The following is a 19,537-nucleotide window of genomic DNA, read 5'->3' as shown; positions in this document are numbered from 1 at the left end:
CTCTGCCTCCAGGACTCCGAGGACGTATCAGGAGAGAGACTAAAGTCCTTTTGGAGTCAACAACCGGGCATGAACAAGCCTGAGCTGGGTTAGAAAATAAACTGCCTTTAACCGCAGACCCTCCGCTTGACCTCACAGACCTTCGAACTCGCCCACTGGCAACGTGACGGGGAAAACTGCTGCGCTGTGCTTCAATAAAAACCCTGTTCTTCGTTTCCCTTTCCCCTGAGCACTCATCCCTCAGCTGGAAATCATTGCCTAAACTTAACAGGTTTATTTTCCTTCCCTGCTTCGCTGTTCCCAGGCCGGCCAGCAGCAGAAAGGGCAGTGGTGGTCCCGGAGGGGAGGGGGAAGATGCTGGGTACAAAGGGAGCAAAGGGCTTGTGCCAGCGGTGGGGGAGGACCGTGCTTTAGCACATGCTGTCTCGGTCTCTCAAGCATCCCCCTCGTGCTCTCCAGCCCAGGATGAAACATCACCAGCATCTCCCAAGTCAAACACGAGGCTGGCTTCTCACCCCGCTGTGCGAAACAGCTGAGCTGGCTTGTGGACAGGGGAGGGATGTAACGTGGGAACGCGCATACGGCTTCAATTTGAGAAGTGGCTAAAAATAGCACCACGGGGCTCCCACGTTCATTGGGTCTCTCCAGCAAGAGATCGATCTTTTCCTGTAAAAGTTTTCCTCCTCTATTCCCATCTTGCTTTTTTTGGAGGCAGCAGAGATGTAGTTAACACCAGCACTTCAACCCCCATCAGTAGGTTTCAGAGTTAATCACTAGTACCCGAGGGCATGGCTCACCCCTCCCAGAACCACCGCTTTGGCTCCAGACCTGCATCTACCCCACGTGAGCCACAACGTGACTTGACAAAGGACAGTCTTTTTTTTTTTTTTTTTTTTGCTTTTTTTTGCTTTACCGGACTTTTTGGGGCATGAGTCACCGTAAAAAAGCCCCGGCTCGCTGAGCTGCCGCTATCCGGTCCCTCCGCACTGCCGGCTGGCTCCTGGGAAAGCCGGCCCCGCCAGCCAAGGCTCATCCTGCCAGAGCCAGAGGGAAAGATTTGAGGTGGCTGCGATACAGGAGAGCTTTTAAATGGGACCCTCCCCAGGCTCACTACTGCTCTAATTGCCCTGCTCCCTTAACGAGGAATCGGGCTGCTTCCCCTGCCGAGGGCTGCTCAAACCAGGGGCTGTGCAGACCAGGGAGAAGAGAGGGGACGCTAGGAGTGGGATATTTTCTCTGTCTTATTCTTAGATCCCCACATGATTAACATTTCCAGACTCCTATCAGAAGCAAGAAAACATATGCTCAGCTAGATTTTTTGGGGGAAAATGTAACGTACTACATGAAAATTTAATGCAAGTGGGGGGAAACCTCTGAAATCCTTGCACTGCAGCCCAAACAGTGGCTGCGACCCTGCCCTGCCCATGTTTCATCTCATTTTCGCAACCTGCCGTGCTTTGCCTTGACGCTCATCGCTCACGGGATGAATCCAGCAGCAACTTTTCGGCGCGCTCTCGGGCTGCCCGAAGACTTGGGCACAAACTGCTGCCCAAGCCGGTACAACTCAACACCCAGCTCGGCTTAGCAGATTCTGAGAGCTCTGCACGCTTTATTTTCCGATCGCAGCGATGGGACCCCCCCGTTGGCACCTCGTGCACCCCTCCGCCTTCGGAGAGGCAGCTCTCTTCTCCCACAGGAGAACGGCTTGGGTTTCTCGCTCTCCCCGTGTTCATTTTGCTGCCACCTCCCTGAAAGCAAGGGAGGAAAACCCAGGGTCCTGCCCCCTCCTCCCACCAACCTCCCCACCGATTTCTCCACCTCGCCTCGACCGTTAAGCTCATTATTTCCCAGCGAGCCGAGGAATTGGTGTCCCTTGCCCCAGATTTCATTGCATTAAAGATGATGCCCTGCCAGCTGCCACGACGCTTGGCTTTCCAGCCTCCGCTGCAGCTCCTTAAAAAGCCGAAGCAAAACCTACTAACTCTGAGCATCGAAACACGCAGCTTCGGAGGACGCGGCTTTTGCTGGGCGAGCATCACGCCGAGCCGGGTGGAGGGATTCACTTGACTTAGCACCCCGAGCCCAAGCCTCTCTTTGTGCTCCAGCTGGTCTGGTTGTTTCTTAACGAAACGGGCTCTGACAACGCTATTTAATAAGGAGCTACTTTGCCTCCGGGGACGGGAGCGAGAAATATGGTGTCTCAACATGTGAAAGGCAGGTCCCGTTTGCTCTGAAACCGTCTGCCGGCGAGCGAGGGAGGCTTGTAGAAATGGTTTTGGCTCCGAGGGAGCTCGGTGCTCCGGCTGCTCGACCCCGTCATCCCCAGCCCACCCTGCCCGGGGGGTGCTCGGGGGCTTCGGCGCGGCTGGTGGGGTGCTCTGACCTGATGATGAAGGCTCCTCTGGTCTCCAGGAGTTTCCGTTCACTGCTGAAGCGTTTGAGCAGGTTGATCATGAACTTGTAGAAGTAGGAGTTCATGGTGGGGGTGGAGGGCGAGCACTCCAAGCCTTTCGTACCTGGGGAGGCAGGGGAAGGGGAGAGCAAATTAGAGCAGCCGGGGCCCTCTTGCCAAAGCAGTCTCAGAGAGCAGACACCCAAAATACGGTCACGTCACTTGGCAGAGGAGGGTCGGGGCATGAAAAGAAGACTTCCAAGCCTCGTATAACCGCATCTGCTCAGTCCCAGCCCTGCTGCAACTCTCTCCATCCCAGGGGAAAGCATCTTGTGGTGGTCCCAGCCCCTGAAGCAGCACGTGGGGATGAAACGGGCTCTTTGGGAGATCCTCCCAGAGCCGTTCAGCTTCAGTAGCCGATAGCAGAAGGGTGCCCGAGGCTCTAGATCAATAGGCAATCCCATCTCCTCGGATACGGCATGTGCACTCATCCCAAAAACCAGCTTGCTGGTGAGTTGAAGAGCCTTTAACCCAGCCCCACATGCCACGGCCGCCCCCAGCCCAGCGTGCGTGGCAGACACACACGTTCAGCCCTGGGTCACGGCACAGCCACCGTTCACGCTCGGTGACGTGACTTTGCCGAGCAGGAACCACTTGGTGCAAGTGTCACATACAGCGTGCCCCGGGGCCAGCATAAAGCACTGGGCAAACCACAGCAGAGCTCCAAGCTTAGAGATTGTACCAAAAAATGGTTTTTTTTTCTTTGTCCTCTGTTTGCAAAACCCCTTAATAACACAAGCAGCTGAAGGTTGGGGAGGGGAGACTGGCACGAAGGAGCAGTATCGCTCCAGCCTGGAGCATCCCTGCTCCTGGAGCATCCCTGCTGGGTCGGGGCACAAACCCGCTCGCTGCTCCCGCAGCAGCCGTGGTTTCTGCCCAGAAGACAAAGAAGGTGTCGTTTTGGAGGCAGCAGCTATCACAAATCACATTTAGAAGTCTCAAAGGCAGAAAATTACAGGTAATGAGAGCAGCCAGACCCTCCCAGCAAGGAGGGTGCGGGAAGTGCCCTGGCCCGAGGGAAGGGGGAGGGTGTGAAAGCAGAGAGAGGAGAGATGGCAGGGAGAGATGGCAGGGAGAGATGGCAGGGAGAGATGGCAGGGAGAGATGGCAGGGAGAGATGGCAGGGAGAGATGGCAGGGAGAGATGGCGTGCTCAGGAGAGCCTCGATGTGCTCCAACACACCCAGACCCAACGCACTTCCAGGCTGGCAAGGCTCTTTCGTGTTTTCTCCTTAGGCGCTTGGCTTGCGGCCAGAGGATTTCTAGCGGTACGGTGAAGGGATGCTCTGCACCTTCCTATCGTGCCGGGCACCCAGAGCTGGCAAGCCTCTGCTCACAGCCTCTGCCAAGCGGCCGGGCATCCCCCCCTGCACCTCTCAGGGCCATAAATTGGGCTCCTATTGCTCCTGGAACAGCAAACGGTGCTGCAGGTTGTAATGTGCAGGCAGGGAGCGGGGGCTGCTGCTGCGGGCGGCTCTCGCTGCTGCAAGGCACCCGCTTGGTAAGATGTGCTAACTCGGTCTGGGACTATTTGCAGGGTGGGTAGCCAGGGAGGGCTGGCAAAGGGGCTCCCAGCTCAGGGTACGCAAGAGAGCATTCGAAAAAATATCCCTTCAAACCCACAAGTGCAGGGAGCTGGGAGGTAAAGATTGCTTTTCCCACAGCGAAACTACAGGGGAGACGGTTTATTTAGCAGGACGGCGCTCAAAACAAATGTTTGGAGAGAGGGTTTTGAAGATGAGTTTACAACAAGGGGAGCTCTCTCCCTTAATTTCTCCTATGGAAAGACCGTCTAACCGTGGCAAGGAGGGAAGCCGGCGCACACGAGTGCCCCAAAGGTTACTCCCCCCATCCCGAGAACAGCCAGTATTTCCAGCAGATCACCAAAGGAAACCCGAAGAGTTTGATTTATGTATGTTGTCTGCTTCTGCCGAGACTCAGCAGAGCATGGAGCAGCCAATTAAAGATGCAATCAAGCCGCCAAAACCCAGGAAAGCTGATGGAAAAGCCACGGGGCTGTTTTCTACCCTGCCTGTCCCGGTGATGCACAAAGATGCAGACGTGGGCTCAGCCAGGGCAGCTTCCCTGGGCTTGGATTTAGCATCCAAGGGAACATACACAGCCAAAGAAAAAGGAAAATAAAATACGAGGTCATCTGGACCAGAACCTGGTGTCTCGTCCCCGCTGGAGCCACGTGTTCACCCCTCCTTGGTGCATCCGAAACCCCAAACCAGGCTTTGAAGCAGGCATCTCCCAGAGCACAAGTGTTTGCCGTAGCATCGTGTTTCCCCTCAGCTGCGGGGAAGATGATCTGGGCATAAAAAAAAAAAAAAAATAAAATAGGATCTAGCTGAGCCGACGCGCTCCAAAACAAAGGTGCGTTTGTTTGACGGCAGGGAGTACCCGGCGTGAAAATACAGCCGTGCCCCACGTGTCGTCACTACAGCTGCTCAGCACGGCGCAACGCGGGTTGAGAAGGGACACGGTCCGGACAAGGCGACAGGGAGCAGCTCTGCTTTCCCACCGCGCCTGCCCGCAGCTCAGCCTCCCATCTCCCTGCCTGTACCTCAACAACCAGCCCGGGTTCTCTTTTTGGGGCTGCGGGTGGGGAGGGGAGGTGAAGAGCGGATGGAAACCGTCTTTCAAAGCTGCAAAAGTGAGATTTTTTTTTTTTTGTCTGTTTTGTCAGCAGAGCTGCACTGCAACCCAAGAGCTTGCAGCAGGCAGGACATCAAACCTTCACCCCCACCAGCGAGTAATGCCCCAGCGTTGTAGCTTGTCCAGGGGAAGGTCTGATCTTGGAGTTTCTCCCTTCTCAAGACCCCAGAAATTGTCTCTCTGACCCCCACGGCACTGCTGCCGGGGCTGGTCTCTCGGCAGAGCACAGCAGCAGCTCTTGCCCAGTGCCTGCACTGGCTCTGCCGTCGCTCCCCCCACGCAGCAAAGCCAGCTTCGTACCTTACCGCCAAAGCCCAAACCATTACACATCCTAAAACGCATCCCAAGGGAAAAACAGGAGGACGCAGCAACTTTTCTGCTCCCTGAAAGGTCCAGCGCTCCTGTGGCTGGGGTTCAGCAGCGACGTGCACAGGACAAAGCCCAGGAGCCGCGTGGCTGGGAACGCTGGTGCAAGACAGAGCAGCCAGAAGCACCCTCAGATCCGCGCTCCCGAGGTGGTGCAGCATCTCCCGCATCTCAGACTGGAGACCGGGAAGGACCCGCTGGGTCAGCTGGGTGTCCAAAAGCCAGAATCACCTCGGAGATCAGATCCCAGCTGCAATCTGCAGGACGCTCAGCCTCCAGCCTCCGGTCCTGTTGTCTTCTTCCATCGACTCGCTCCCGAAGCTCCGACCCTCCCGCCCAGCCTGGAGAAAGCCGGGCAGTGGGTCAGGGAGCTGGAAGCCAGGAGGGACCGGGACGCAGACAGCAAAAACAAGTCTCGGCCCTGTTTTTTTAGGAGAGGAAAGCGTGATGTGATGGTCTGCATGTCCCAGGGAACTACTTCATCATCCTTTGCCTCTGGGAGCACCGAGAACTCAAAAGGGATCGTTTCTCCATCCCTTGCCCACCCGGTGCCCAGCAGCTACCCCTGCCTGTCCCCACGGAAGGTTTCCAGCACGGCACGCCGTGCCGGAGCAGCCTTGCCAGTGCTCTGCAGGGGTAACGCCGGGGGTGAGAAACCAGCGCGCAGGAGTCTCCCAGGCTGCAAAAGGCTCAACCAAACCTCAGCTGGAGTTTATCAGGGCAATACTTCTTCCAAGCAGGCAAAACGTTTCTCTTGCAAAACCTTCCAATCCTCCAAACTTCCCGTTTGCTCTGCGTTTACAGGATGCCTAGGAAGCGGCTGGCACCTCGTTTGCCATCGCGTAACCCTTCCCGGCGTAGCCCGGAGCTCAGCTCGTCGCCCCGTGGGTTACGGCTCAGCGCAGCGGCATCCCCGGCTCGACAGAACCGTAGGAGCAGCTTGTCAAGTGTTTCTACGAAGCACGAGAGACAAGCAGAGAGAAGTGTTATGAAAACTGTGGCTTAATTAATTGAAACTTGCACCTCTCCCCCTTCCCCCGAAGTGAGACTTTGCAGCTCCGTAACCTGCCAGATCGACTGTTAACGTACCCGGAGCGGGGCTGGTGGCACGTCACGGCTCTGCTGCCTTTTTTTTTTTTTTTTTAATGTGGCATAGAGGAGGGAGGGGGAAGAAGAAAAATCCCTGCTCAGAGGAATGACGAAACTCAGCCCAGATATCAGCTGTAACAGGAAGAAATGGGAATTTGGGGCCCATGGGAACATCAGAGCAGTGAAACAAGAGTCGGTAGCAACAGCCTGCGAAAGGCAGGTGGGAATTGCAGCTCCATGGCCAAAATGAGTCCGCACCGTCCAGCCAGCCTGGACCCTTCTCAATGACTCCTGCATCCCGGGATGCTGGGCTAATAAATCCTTTCCCGAGGCAAGCTTTGCAGCCTGGGGTAGAGCCAGGGACACGAGTGGGCTTCTTGCACCACCTAAGCCAGCGCCAGCATCCATCGGAACGCGGCGAACGCCTGCCGAGACCCCCAGTGCATCCCCAAGCGCTCACCGGCGGTTCGTGCCATTCCCATCGCTCGCGTGGCCACGCTATAAATCAACCGAGACAGGCAATTAGGGATCTATATTAAGGCCCTTATAAATATATATTGTGTAGCAGTCTGGAACATTCGGGCTGTCTGCCTGCTTGATGGGCTGAGCCGTCTCGAGACCTACAGTGGCCAAGGTGTCCCCAAATTGCTCCGGGGGGGCCTGGCAGACTCCAACACGAACTTGGCTTTTCCTACCTTGGCCGCAAAGCACCGAACTTCACCCTGGTATAAAACGCAACTTCCTCTAATTTACCATAATTGGTTTCAAACTGGTCTTAATTAAAACCGGTGCGGACCTGCTTAACTCCATTCAAACCAAATTTAAATAAGATCGGACCAGAATTGATTCCTTTCCGAAGCAACCTAAAGCTGGGTAAGCTGTTTAAAGAGTATCCACAAGGGCATTTGCGGCAGTTTAGCTAAAATGATTTACCGCAATCCCCAATTGAAGCAATTTCAGCTCGGATATAGGGAGGGTGAGCTAAGAGCTGGTGGGACCGAGCATCCTTCCCACCCGAGCGCCCTCCCCGAGGCATCACATTTCCAGCTCAGCCCGGAGAAGGATGTCCCTCGGCTCCTCCGGGAGCAGCCGGGATAAACCCGGCAGCAGCCGGAGCTGGTCCGTGAGCCTTCCACCCGCGCGGGGCTCGGCTCGAGCGCCGGCGGCGTGGGAGTCGGCGCTGCCAGATGGTGCTCGGTGAAACCCCGGGCGGCGACGTGGGAATCTGCGCGGCGGCGTCTCCCCCCGGCAGCCTTCCCCAGGATGTTTTGAATTTTAGCTTTTGCAAACACGGGGTGGCGAAGCCTCGCGGATAAAAATAGAGCCGTAAAAAAGGCAAATCCTCCACCCCCCCCTCCGTCCCAAAACCCGGCGCAGGGCGTAGCTGGAAACAGATGCGAACGTGTCGGCAGCTCAGCTGGGCTCTGCAAAACCTCCGCTCTCCCCTCTCCAGAGCGCAGGACGCTGCTGAGGAACTAAACCCACCAAAATTATGGATTGCACGGCCGCGGGCTGTGCTCAGCCTGCTTTTGCAGGGCTGCCCAGGCACACAGATGCTTCTCCACTTCCTACCCGGCTAAAGAGCCGTGGGTTTGCAATCCCCAAGACTTCAGCATCTCACCAGAAAGGGGGTCCCCAGACGGGCCGGGGTACGTATTTTGATGCCAAATGAGGCTTTTGCTGCACTGATGCTCTGGATCCCCCCACTCCCACACAGGGTCCGTGCTTGCGCCTGCCCAGGAGGAAGGCAGCGGGCAACGACAGTGCCGACGGGAAGGATGGGAGCCCACCACTAGCTCGTTTTTCTTTGTTAAGGTAAATCAATAAGCAAAAATGCAGCAGGGGCATAGCTTAGACAACGTACAGAAGAAAATACCCAGCAGAGTTGCCAAAATGGGAGCAGTTAAGCTTGGTGGCGAGTTTAGAGCGGGCTGAGGCTACTGGAAGGGAAGGTGAAGCACATGGAAGATAAGCTGCAAGCAGGAATGAGCAGCAACGGGCTTTGCCAGGCCACTTCTGCACCAATATTCCTCGCAACATCTTGGGGAAAGCGAGACAGCCCAGCAGAGTAACTACACCGGGGGCGTTTGGCTAGGAGTGATCTTATCTACACCATTGACTTCTCCTGCGTCAGCCCCTACAGACCAGTAATCCCGGCTTTTATTTGGGAATCCCCAACCTTTCTGGCCAGCCATGCGCTGTAACCGTCTCAGGAGGGATCTAAACCTGAAGGCACACCAGGTGAGTTACGGCTACGGTCTGGATGGTCTCTCCTGGGGTTTTCCACGGCATTCCAGCACCACCATTGCAGAGCATCCAGGAAAAAATCCAAATCACCCTTTTTTTCTAACTCCCTGCCTCTCCAAGAGGCAGAAGAGCGTTTTTGAAAGTCAACCCTCTTGCACAGCTCCACGCCAGTAGGGAAGGAGATGGCAGAGCCACCAAGCGTCAGGAGCCGGAGCGCTGAGCTCAGAGCGCTCAGGAGCAACAGGTCTCTCCTCTCTGTCTCGCTTGGCTCCTCTGCTCCCTGCCGTCACACTCCTGATCCAGGGAAAGCTGTTGGAAACTGGCTCCTTCGAGAGCAAGCATTGCGCAACATCAGCTGTCTCCTTGCCTTCTGTGGAGAGGATGAGCATGGAGGGGTTTCCCTTTTATCCTTGCCAGTTTAGCACATCTGAGCCATCTGACAACCACCCAGCTTTTCTTTCCTACCTTTCACGGACCCCCTGCACCCTACAGACTCTCGCCCGGTGTTTTCAGAGGCCGCCCTAACGTTTTCCAGAGCATTTGGAGGTGGGACCTTGTCCTACACCGCCATCCCTGCAGATCTATGATTACACAAATGAAGCAGCAGACAACATGAAGGGAGTGGTTTGGCTCACTGAGAACAAAATCCCTCAAAAAGATGTCGATAGGAAACCCCCATCACGGCACATCTCAAGTTCGGTCCAGGCTCTGGAACGCTGCACGTTCTCCCGTGGGGATACAGCAGGGCTGAACTCAACAGACTACGTTTCTCAGGGACTTTTAGCGGCTTCCTCCGGAGTAATCCACTGACTCCCGGTGGAAACCAATGACCTCAGGCGTGTTAGCGCACCCACGTATGGACTCAGCCTCCTGGTAAACATCCTATAGCGTGAGGTGCTCAGAGGGTACACCACCATCCCCACGACCTCCAGCAGGAAGCCAGGCAGGAGAGACCGGACTGAGTCGGAGAGGAAAGTGCCTCCTGTGAAACAAAGGGTCGTAACCGCTTCTCCTTACAAAGCTGCGGAGAAAGGAAGGAAGAGATGTGTGCAAGAGCTACCCTGTACGAGGTGGCAGATGGTATCGGCATCCTTTTGGAGGGGGCTTTCTCCTGCCATGCAGAGCAGAGCTGGAGACTAGGGCTTGCACCTATGCTATCATAGAATAGTTTGGGTTGGAAGGGACCTTTAAAGGCCATCTAGTCCAACTCCTCTGCAATGAGAGGGACATCTTCAACAAGATCAGGTTGCTCAGAGCCCCGTCCAACCTGACCTGGAATGTTCCCAGGGATGGGGCATCGACCACCTCTCTGGGCAACCTGTACCAGTGTGTCACCACCCTCACTGGAAAAAATTTCTTCCTTATACCTAGTCTGAATCTCCTCTCTTTTAGTTTAAAACCATTCCCCCTTGTACTGTCGCAACAGGCCCTGCTAAAAAGTCTGTCCCCATCTTTCTCATAAGCCCCCTTTAAGTACTGAAAGGCTGCAATCAGGTCTCCCCGGAGCCTTCTCTCCTCCAGGCTGACCAACCCCAGCTCTCTCAGCCTGTCCTCACAGCAGAGCTGTTCCATCCCCCTGATCACTTTGGTGGCCTCCTCTGGACCCGCTCCAACAGGTCCATGTCTGTCCTGCGCTGGGGACCCCAGAGCTGGACGCAGCTCTGCAGGGGGGGTCTCACCAGAGCAGAGCAGAAGGGCAGAATCCCCCCCCTCGACCTGCTGGCCTTGGTGACAACCACTCTTGGGTCATCCGCTGCTCGTCCCAATTTCTACACGTTGGCAAAACACTCTCAAAGTAAAGCAGGCAGCCGGATTCCCATCGTACAAACCTGACGGGTGCTTGCACCATCACCCCGAGGAGCAGGCGGCTCTTGGGCACAGCCCTGCAGACCTCGTCCCTGAAAAGTGGGCAGAAGATAACCAAGGACAGACCCACCGAGGTCAGCACCCAGCCACCCTCTCCCGGGGCAGCCGGAGCAGAGCTGTCAGGTCTCCCAGCCGGCGCTGGGCTGGGCTGGCCCCGGTTCATTGTCTTTGGAGAAGGCGTGGAGGGCAGCTGACCTTACGTAAGTGGAGAACAAAGCGGCTAAATAAAAACTGGAGCTGGGAACGGGCTGCGGAAGTGGGACACGGCTTTCCTGACTAATCAACCAGCATCTGAAGGAAACCGAACTCAATGGCAGGGAAACAACTGCATAAACACATCCCGAGGGAAGAAAAGGAGCGAGAGGAAGCGGGGAGGGGGGGAAGACCACGGGGGCACCGGCCCCTTCCGCCTCCCCTCCGGCCCTCGCCGCTCGGGTGGCAAAGCCTGGGGCGCCGGGATGGAGAGCGCAGCATGGAAACCTGCAGCGCGCTCAAGGGTTTTAAGGGTGCCCATGCTCATTTACCTGCAAAGCCACCAACTGCACGCTCAGACGGGCCCCAGAGGTACGAGAGGAGCGGACCCGAGATGGCTCCGCCAGCGCAGCTCTCCTCCCACTGCCAGCTCCGGTGGCACCTCGGTTCTAAAGTGCGATGAAGGGAATGGAGCGATTTAACCCCGGGGAGAAGCGCTGGTACCCTGCAGCCTCCCCGCCGATGGTGCAATAGCAGCCTATCACCGAGAAAGCGCTGTCCAAGCCAGGTGTGCTTGGAGAACGCTCCCATACATCCCAGTACAAAACCAGTGACTCCAGAAGGGGTACACCCTCTCTTCGGTGCCAGTACCTCATGATTTTTGCCTGGGAAGGGCTGTACCCACAAACGCAGCAGCCTGCAGGGCAGAGTTTGGGCTCACCGCTCTCACCGTACATCGCTACCCCGGGACCATGCAGACGTAGGGATTTCTACCAGCCCCCCCCCCCTAAAACAACCCTCCAACAAAAAGAGTTTTTTCCAAGAGCCGCCACTTTTCCGGGTGTAATCCAGGAGGGTCCTGGCCCAGCTGTGACCCCTCCGTCCCCCAGGAGCCAGAGCCCAGCAGCCGATCCACTCTCAGCCCTGGGTGGTCGCATCCAGACGGGACCGGGGCCACGTCCCTCCACACTAAACGTGCGAGGCCAACAAACCGGCTCCTCTTCCCCTCCCCAAAAAACATCTGCCTTTGGGTGAAAGCCAACGGACCCTGCAAAGCTCAGCCCCAAATAAATATCCAAAGAAACAATTTTCTGGTGCATTACAAGGAAGAGGAAAGTAGGTGAGGAAGCCGGAGCCCATTAGGACCTGCGTGGGGGCAAGTTGCCCCACACTGGGGCAACTCCGGCAGATCTGCTCAATGTGGGGAGAGCCAGGCTCTTTTAAAAACATTACACTTGAATAAGCGAAGCCAAGTTACTCTTCCAGATAGCTAACAGGGGCCACGGCAGCCGTTAGGATCCACGCCATCCAGCCTGCTATTTTTAGATCATCCACAAGGAAGGAAACCTCAGACAACCATCAGCGTGAGCTGAACTGCAGCTTCTCAGCTGCTTGGCCAGCGCCGCAGGAGCCGCTCCACCCAGGCGGTCTCACTTCTGACACCGGGAGGATGGATGAGACTTGCAGAGGGCTTGGGGAGGTCACCAGCATTGCAGCCCCCATCCCTGCATCGCAGAGCCTGGCTACGGCTGCCAACGTGAAAACGGGGAGATCAAAAACCCCACCCAAACAACCCCAAACCTGAGCTGGTTGCCGGTGCGGACCTTTCTAAGCCCAGGGAGGGGCGAGCGATCTGGGATCTTCAGAGAAAACAAAGCCCGGGGAGCGGAAAGCAAAGCCTCCCTCTCCGGCGGTGATTTTGCAAGGCCCCGTGGCCGCATCCTGCGCAGGGAGAGGCAGCCTTGGCTCCGCGCTCGGGCTGCGATCCAAAGCTGCCGTGAAACGTGCTTTTGGCCGGGACGACCTGGCCTGGAGAGTACAACAGGGAGGCCCTTAAATAGCAGCGGTGGAGGAGAAGGGGCAGCCAAGCAACTGCAAAGGATGAGCCACAGACAAGGGAAGGTGGAAAAAACTTCCCCATGTGCCGGGATGATTAATGAAAGGCTTTTTTTTTTTTTTAATCCCCCAAGTCCCCACAAATAGGATTGTCCCTCTTCATCTCTCTTCTGAGGTCCTACCCGACACTCAGAGCACCGTAGCCGTTCATAGTCAACGTGGGCAGCCTTGAACGGGCAGCACGGGCACAGACTGAACCCTCTGCGGATCCATCGATGTTTTGGACCCCCCGGCTTGCAGCCAGCATCCCATCCCGAGCTGCTTTTAGAGGCTCTGAGAACTTTTACAAGGAGAGAAAAAGCTGGCACCCAAGGTCCCGTAAAAAAATAGGACAATAATGACCTCCCTCCCCACCAGTCTCTGCAGCATCCTGCTGCTAAACGGAGTCCTAAATCCCCAAAACATGAGCTAGAGGAAAGAGCAATAAAAATAAAAGCAGTGCCCTGGTCTGCGCCATGGCAGCCTCGATCCCCAAGCGATGCCGGGTGGGGATGGATCTATTGATTTATTACTGCAAGAGAGGCTTCTCCTTCTGCCCGAGCAAATCCGACCGGTGCCACCGAGCATCAGGTGAGAGCGGGGAGGCACGGAGCTGCGGCACTCACCGGAGCTCAGCTGGCCGGCCCTGGCCGGGACGTGAAGCTCCACCGGGCCAGGTCGCACGTCGGAGCCGTCGGAGGGACCTTGACCCTCCGTCTGTCCCGCTGGAGAAGAAGCGATCTCGGCCAGCACTTCCAGGTCCTTGAGGATAACCTGCGGAGAGAGGGACGGCGCGGGGTGAGCACGCACAGGGGCGGAGGCAGCCGGCGGGGCAAGCTTTCCTTTCCAAAACCACAGCCGGAGAAGGTGAGATGGGAAGAAAACACCAAATCCCGGCGCATCAAGGAAGGCATGGGGAAAAGAGGGCTACCTGTGAAGTTCAGAGTGGAAATTTCAAATGATTGCAGAGGGGATGGGGCAGGAAAAAGAAAAGGGGAGGAAAAAAAAAACCAGTTTCTGCTCTGCGAGTCCCAAGGGAGCACGTGAAATTAAATCTAATCTATGCAACCAGGAGCAGGGCTTGCTTCTCCCTCTTCCCGCTTCGGGGAGGTCTGGGTTTTGCTTCCCCACTCCCCTTCATAACCGCAGATTTGGGACAATCCCAGCAAGAGCATGGGGATGCTCTCGGGGGCAAACATCAGTCTGCCTGCCCACCCCCCCTCCCCAGCTCGCCCCGTTCAGGGCAGCATCCGAGAGCAGGCTCGGCTGCCTGCGCTCAGGACATGGAGGCAGAGCTGTCATTCGGATTTCACAGCTCTTTCCTTCTAGAAGTTGCCGAATTAGTCTATATATAGCGTTTCTGGAGAAGTTATTACAGGGTGGGTTTTTTTTCTTTTTTGTCCTCAACCCTTCTCATGTCTCAGGCTATTTTGGGTCCCCCTTCATTCAAATGTCCTTGGGTCTAGATGTTTCATCAGCCGTCCCTGATGCTCTGAGCGTAGCAGGGCTACGCGAAGCAGAAAAGCTGCCAAAAAGGGCCGACGGCCCCGTCTAACCCATCAGCATCCAGCATAGCACATCCCCGACCACCCCTTGCCCACCAACACAGCACCCCAGGCTTTCCACGTGTTCTCACAAGGCATCTTTTTGAGGAGCTGCAGTTATATGGGAGTTTTAGATTCTGAGCTACCAAAAAAACCCCTTATCCCTGAAAAAAAAAAGTCAATTATGGCTTTTTTTGATCATGCAGAACTTGAAAATACGACCCCTGAAAATCAAAGAGGAGCCCCTGGGTTTCTCTGTTGTAGATATCTTAAGCTGTTGTGTTTTGTTTTGTTTTTTTTTTTAATTAGGGCTGGTTTTTAAGCCCCCAGCAGCCTTTGAGCAGGCAGCAAGGTGTCCAGGCTTCGGTGCAGAGCTGGCCGTGGGGAAGCAGCCTGCTGCAGGCACCGCGAGGCTCCAGCACGCTTGGGAAGACCCTGTGCCTATAAACATAATTAAGTCCCAGCCCGCGGCTCTCCCGAGGATGAAAAAACGTAAGATAATAACAACTTGTGCAATGAGAAGCTATGATACCGCTGTCCCCGAAGAATACGGCACCTCCGTGATGCTGTCAAGGAGGGAACCTTGTTGCCATCGTGGGACGTCGCTGCCATCGCCAACCTTCAGCCTCCTCCAGGGGAGCGATGCTACGGTCCTCGGCGGAGGAAAGACCTTGTTCCTCCCTCTCCGCCCAGCTCTGCAGGGCTTTCAACCACCGGTGGCTCAGATAAAGCAATGCTGACGGTGTTTCATTTCAAGCGGAGGACGCCCCTGAGCAGAGCCGACAACGCCCGGTCTCCTGAAGCCCTGGGTAGATTCTCTGGTGGCTAATCATGCGGCTCAGCTGAACTTGCAGCCTTTGAGCAAAGGAAGACACTAATTTGGGTCTCAAGCTCTCACAGCTGGGGAAATAACACCCATGGAGGTTTCCAAGTCTCATTGTCTTTGGCTAAAACTGGGAAAGAGACTCAGGGTTTGGCTACTGGGGCCCACAGGCGGGTGAGAGCCGGGACTCTTGTTCGTGCTACTGATTTTGCTGAGCGCAGCACGCGTGCCAGCGCAACCAGGATGACGTATCCTACCATGCCAAGGCTGTATCCACACATGGCTGATGTACCGCAACGAACCAGCTGCCCCTGACTGCCACCCCGCTGCATTTGCTGCTGCCACGATCCCCCCCTAGAGCCCACCATCCAGCCGGACGCTTGGGCTATCACCCAGCGTAGACTTCACCAGCAACCGCCACAGCATCAGGAAACAGGAACAGGACCCCGGGCTGGGCAAAAATCACCCCCCCCTGCCTCCCAAAGCATTTAGAGCCATGTCTTATCCCATCAGGTCGGACCCAACCTCCCAGAGCTGTGTGCGGAGCCCCATCTCGGAGATGCTGCTTGGGCTCGGGACGCTGCGGCCAGGCTGCCCGGGCAGCAGCGATCGGCACCACCGAGGGCACGGCTGGGCCTCTCGAGCTCTGGAGAGGTTAAGGGGTGTCCCCCCAAACCAGCCGTGCAGGTCACAGGCAGGAGGTGGAAAAAGCAGCATGGGCTGGATTTTGCAATTGAAAAACATGAAGGAAATAAGAAGCAGAAGGGACGGGTGCACGAGCACCTGGAGGAAGAGGAGGAGCAGGCGGCTGTGAAGACCCGTGGTTTTGCAGCCGTGGGAAAGAGGCAGGGAGCTCCGGCTCCTGCTGCTTCTTCCCTGCACGCTCCGGAGCGGGTTTCCAGCCGGGGACGGAGGAAAGCCAGGAGCGCTTGGTATGCGCTGCACATCCCCGCGCTAAGCAAAGCTGGAGCCGGCGGCTGGCTTTGTGCGAGCGAGGAGGCTGTAAGAAAGCAATATCCTGCCATTGCCATGGCAACGGGCCGGCTGCGCCAGGAGCGAGCCGGTCCCATCCGTCAGGAGCCGAGCGGCCGTCGGACCCGCCAGCGCTGGAGCACAAGGGCCGGAGCCGTTCCCAGCTGCCGGGCGAGGGCGCGATCCCGAGGGCCAGCCTGGAGGAGCAGCCACCAAGGATGTTGGTGGGATTTCTGTGCGGGCTTCCCAGCGGTGATGAGATGTGGGGCGGTGTGCCCCTGCTCCGGGCGAGCGGGAATCGGAAGGAGCGTGGGAAGCGGCATCACGATGGATTGGGAGACCCGGCCGACGTCGCAAGCCGTTCCCAGCACGGGGACGAAGAGCAGCACGGAGGAGGGCGAGCTCTTTGCACAGCCCGGGGACGAGGAGCAGGTTATCAGACAGTTATAAATAAGCTGTTATAAATAAGCAGCTATTTCTCCTCCCTGGGAATAGGCAAGATTTCTCCCAGTATGGCGTTCAGAGCACGGATCTGGAAGGCACACGAAACTGTTGGTCTCCCCGGCTTCTCCAGATCTAGGTCAGGTTAATTTGCCGCTTATTCTGGTTGAACGGAGCCGAGACCAGCTCTGCCGTCGGTAGCGCAGGGGAAAAGCAGCCCCTGAATGGCGCGTGGTGGATGGACGCACCAGGCAAAGCATCGCCTTGATGCTCCTGGGGAGGACTCTGCCTCTGCCCAAAAGGCTGGGCTGGCCCTGGCCCGTTGCAAGGGAAGGGGAGGTGACCCCAAATCTGCTGCAGACCCCTGGGGAGCGAGACTTAGCACCCTGCAGCACATGCTGACTACCAGGGCACCAGGGCAGGCTGCAGCAGCAGCTCCTGGGGTACGCACGATGGCAAGGATAGGGACTGAGCTCCTGAAGATGCTGTCCTTGCTGGTATTTATGGAAAAGTTTAAAAAAAATAAAAAAAGTGGAAAGATTAAAATGCCTGCGCGCAGCAGGGAGGTGCTCACAGACAGCCTCGGATGTCCCAGGCCATGAAATGGGCCACGCGACACCAGGGACAAGGTTATTCTCGCCAAGGAGAAGATGGGAACGCAGCTGAAGCAAGATGCCACCAAGATGGAGAAGGGCTGCAAAGCACTTCTTCAAAGGGGACCAAGGTCAGGGTGGCTGTGGAAAACCCCCCAGCATTACCAGGATCTGCAAGGCAGTGGGGTGGAGGAACGACCCGGTGGGGACCAGGAAAGCCGAGGATGCTGCTGGGTGTTTCCTCCTGCCCCACCCCAGCGCAGCCCCTCGCTGCTGCAGCGTGCACCGAGGCTTCCCCAGAGGGCTTCATTTATTTTGGTTTGGGTTTTTTTTTTTTTTCCTTCCCTCCCAAGCTTTTAGCCGTAGTCAGGGGAGGGGAGGCGAGCACGGGCAGGCAGTCCCGGAGCCAGGCGCAGCCAGCAGCGAGGCTGGCCGAGCCCCAGACACACACGGTGTGAAAAACAAACTTGCGTCCCCCCCGCCTCCACCGGCTTTAAAGACAGAAAAAGAAAAGAAAAACCACCATTAATCTTCCCACACCAATTGAACCAGACCTCTTTTCAGGTCCCCGGCACAGCAACTTTTATCCTCTGATCTTGCCAAGACTTTTTTTTCCCCTTTACAGCCACCGGATTTCAGCCTGTGGCCGGGCGGGGATGGGGAGCAGAGGGAAGGCAGCGGGGCTGGGGGCTTCTCCTCTCCTCCCCAGGGCAAATCCTGCCGGGTCATGCTAACACTTGCTCACACCATCAGCGAACGCAGCAGGCAGTGGGGGAGCACTTGGTAATACAGCCACAAACATCCGAAACCAAGCTGCAACCTGAAAACTCCCCGTCCTCCCTCCTGCTTTTGCAAATCCCCCTTTTATCCCTGCTGCTGGGTGTGCGAGGGCCAGGCCTGCAGCACGAGCACCGTCACAGCTCAGAGCACCTCTTTAAATGTGTTTAATTAGCGTACGGGGAGCTTAACACGCCACCTGATGCCATCGCAGGGCGGGATGCCAAGGAGGTATTTCTTCATGCAGGGAAGGAGGCAGGACAGGTCCAGCCACCGGGATGGGGCTGGAGGAAGCCGGAGCTGCCCCGGAGCATCCCTGCGGGCCACGCTGTGGGGGGCTGGATGCCTGCAACCCCTTCAAATTCAGCACCCGGAGTCCCAGAGCTTATGACAGGCAAAGGCTTTGCTTTTATTTGCTACCCTGTCTCCCATCCGGCACCTCCCTCCGCACCCCGGGGAGCCAGGCAAAGCCAAGCTCACCAAATCCCACATCCTACCTTCACCCCACCCTGGACCCCGAGCCAGCTCCCCGGGACAGGGATTGCCTGTCCTCCGCGGCAGACAGTTTTTCTGTGGTTTTAGTCTGCTCCGTGATTTCACCCAGGAACGCTACAAGCACCACCTTCAGCCCAGACTGCCGGTTTACCACTAGTCGTTCGGTATATGTATAAACTGTATATGCATACGTATAGGCAAGCCATGCAATTATGATCCGGAACTGGTGCTGAGCCAAGAAGCTCCCTGTGGATCGCGCTCCCCCCCAAGAAACTTCCTATTCCTGCATGACGCAGGGCCCAGATTATCTTTCAACCCAGCGCCCTTGCAATGCCTCCAGTCCTTGGAGAAAGCATCACCCCACCCTGCTTTAAGACTTCTGCTTACGGCTGCTTCCCCGTATGGCAAGCTGGGCTGACCACATTTTCCACCCTCCAACTGAAATTATATACCTCTCTCTATACCCCACCATTCCAGTCCTAAGCTCACCCTCAGTGTAACTTCCCTCTCGAAAAGGAGTAGCCTCCCTGCTTCGGTACCTTGTAGCTTTGAGTCTCTCTCCAGAAAAGCTTTACCACCAAAAAAATTAAAATAAAAGCTAGGCACACGTACGTTAGAGTTCTCCTCTTTGCAGTCTTTAGTTTACACCCTCTGCTCCGCATGGGGTCACAATATTTCGGCCGTGGCAAATTAAAGACTGGGAGCTGGAGCACAACGGCTCTAAAACCAACAGAGCAAAGCTCCAAACCAAACCACGCTAAGACAGCTTTGGCTTTGGCGCAAGCTTTTGTTCAGCTTCATTGTACTGGGAATCGGGCGCGATGGGAGAAGTTCACCGGGATTTAGCACAGCTCAGAGAGCAGGGCAGAGACCTGGGCTTCCAAACCCCGCGGTGCTGCAGCAGGACAGGCAGGAGGGCTGTAGGAGTTAACAATAAAGGAGAGGGATGAATATCAGTATACCACCACACCTGGGGTTCCTCCTCTCCTAGTTTAATCCAAGAGAGGAGCAAAATGTTTCAGCTTGTCATGGAGAAGTTGGCTCGAAGGTCATGCAGACGTTCAAGTCCATCACTACCTCCACAGTTGAGCCCAGGCTCAGCTAACCCTCTCTAGGGAAGGGCACCAGCTCTTGTCCCGGAGGAGACT

The 19,537-nt window shown here is 56.4% G+C and overlaps 1 protein-coding gene across 2 annotated transcripts in view; it reads right to left on the bottom strand.

Moving 5' to 3' along the window:
* The window catches only part of VAC14 (VAC14 component of PIKFYVE complex), a 65,250-nt gene that overhangs the window by 21,085 nt on the left and 24,628 nt on the right, over positions 1-19,537 (bottom strand). For both annotated transcript variants that reach the window (XR_012675334.1, XM_075160942.1), the window contains exons 13-14: positions 13,371-13,518; positions 2,384-2,516 (exon numbers count right to left, since the gene is read on the bottom strand). Coding sequence is in view for 1 of the 2 variants with exons in the window: in XM_075160942.1 (XP_075017043.1) it covers positions 2,384-2,516; positions 13,371-13,518 (281 nt within the window). In the remaining variant the exon portion in view is untranslated. The remainder of the gene's footprint in view (positions 1-2,383; positions 2,517-13,370; positions 13,519-19,537) is intronic.

Source organism: Calonectris borealis, chromosome 12 (genome assembly GCF_964195595.1).
Source record: "Calonectris borealis chromosome 12, bCalBor7.hap1.2, whole genome shotgun sequence".
NCBI classification, from domain to species: Eukaryota; Metazoa; Chordata; class Aves; order Procellariiformes; family Procellariidae; genus Calonectris; species Calonectris borealis.
The sequence above is the reverse complement of the archived record's forward strand: the minus strand, read 5'-3'. Positions and strand labels throughout refer to the sequence as shown.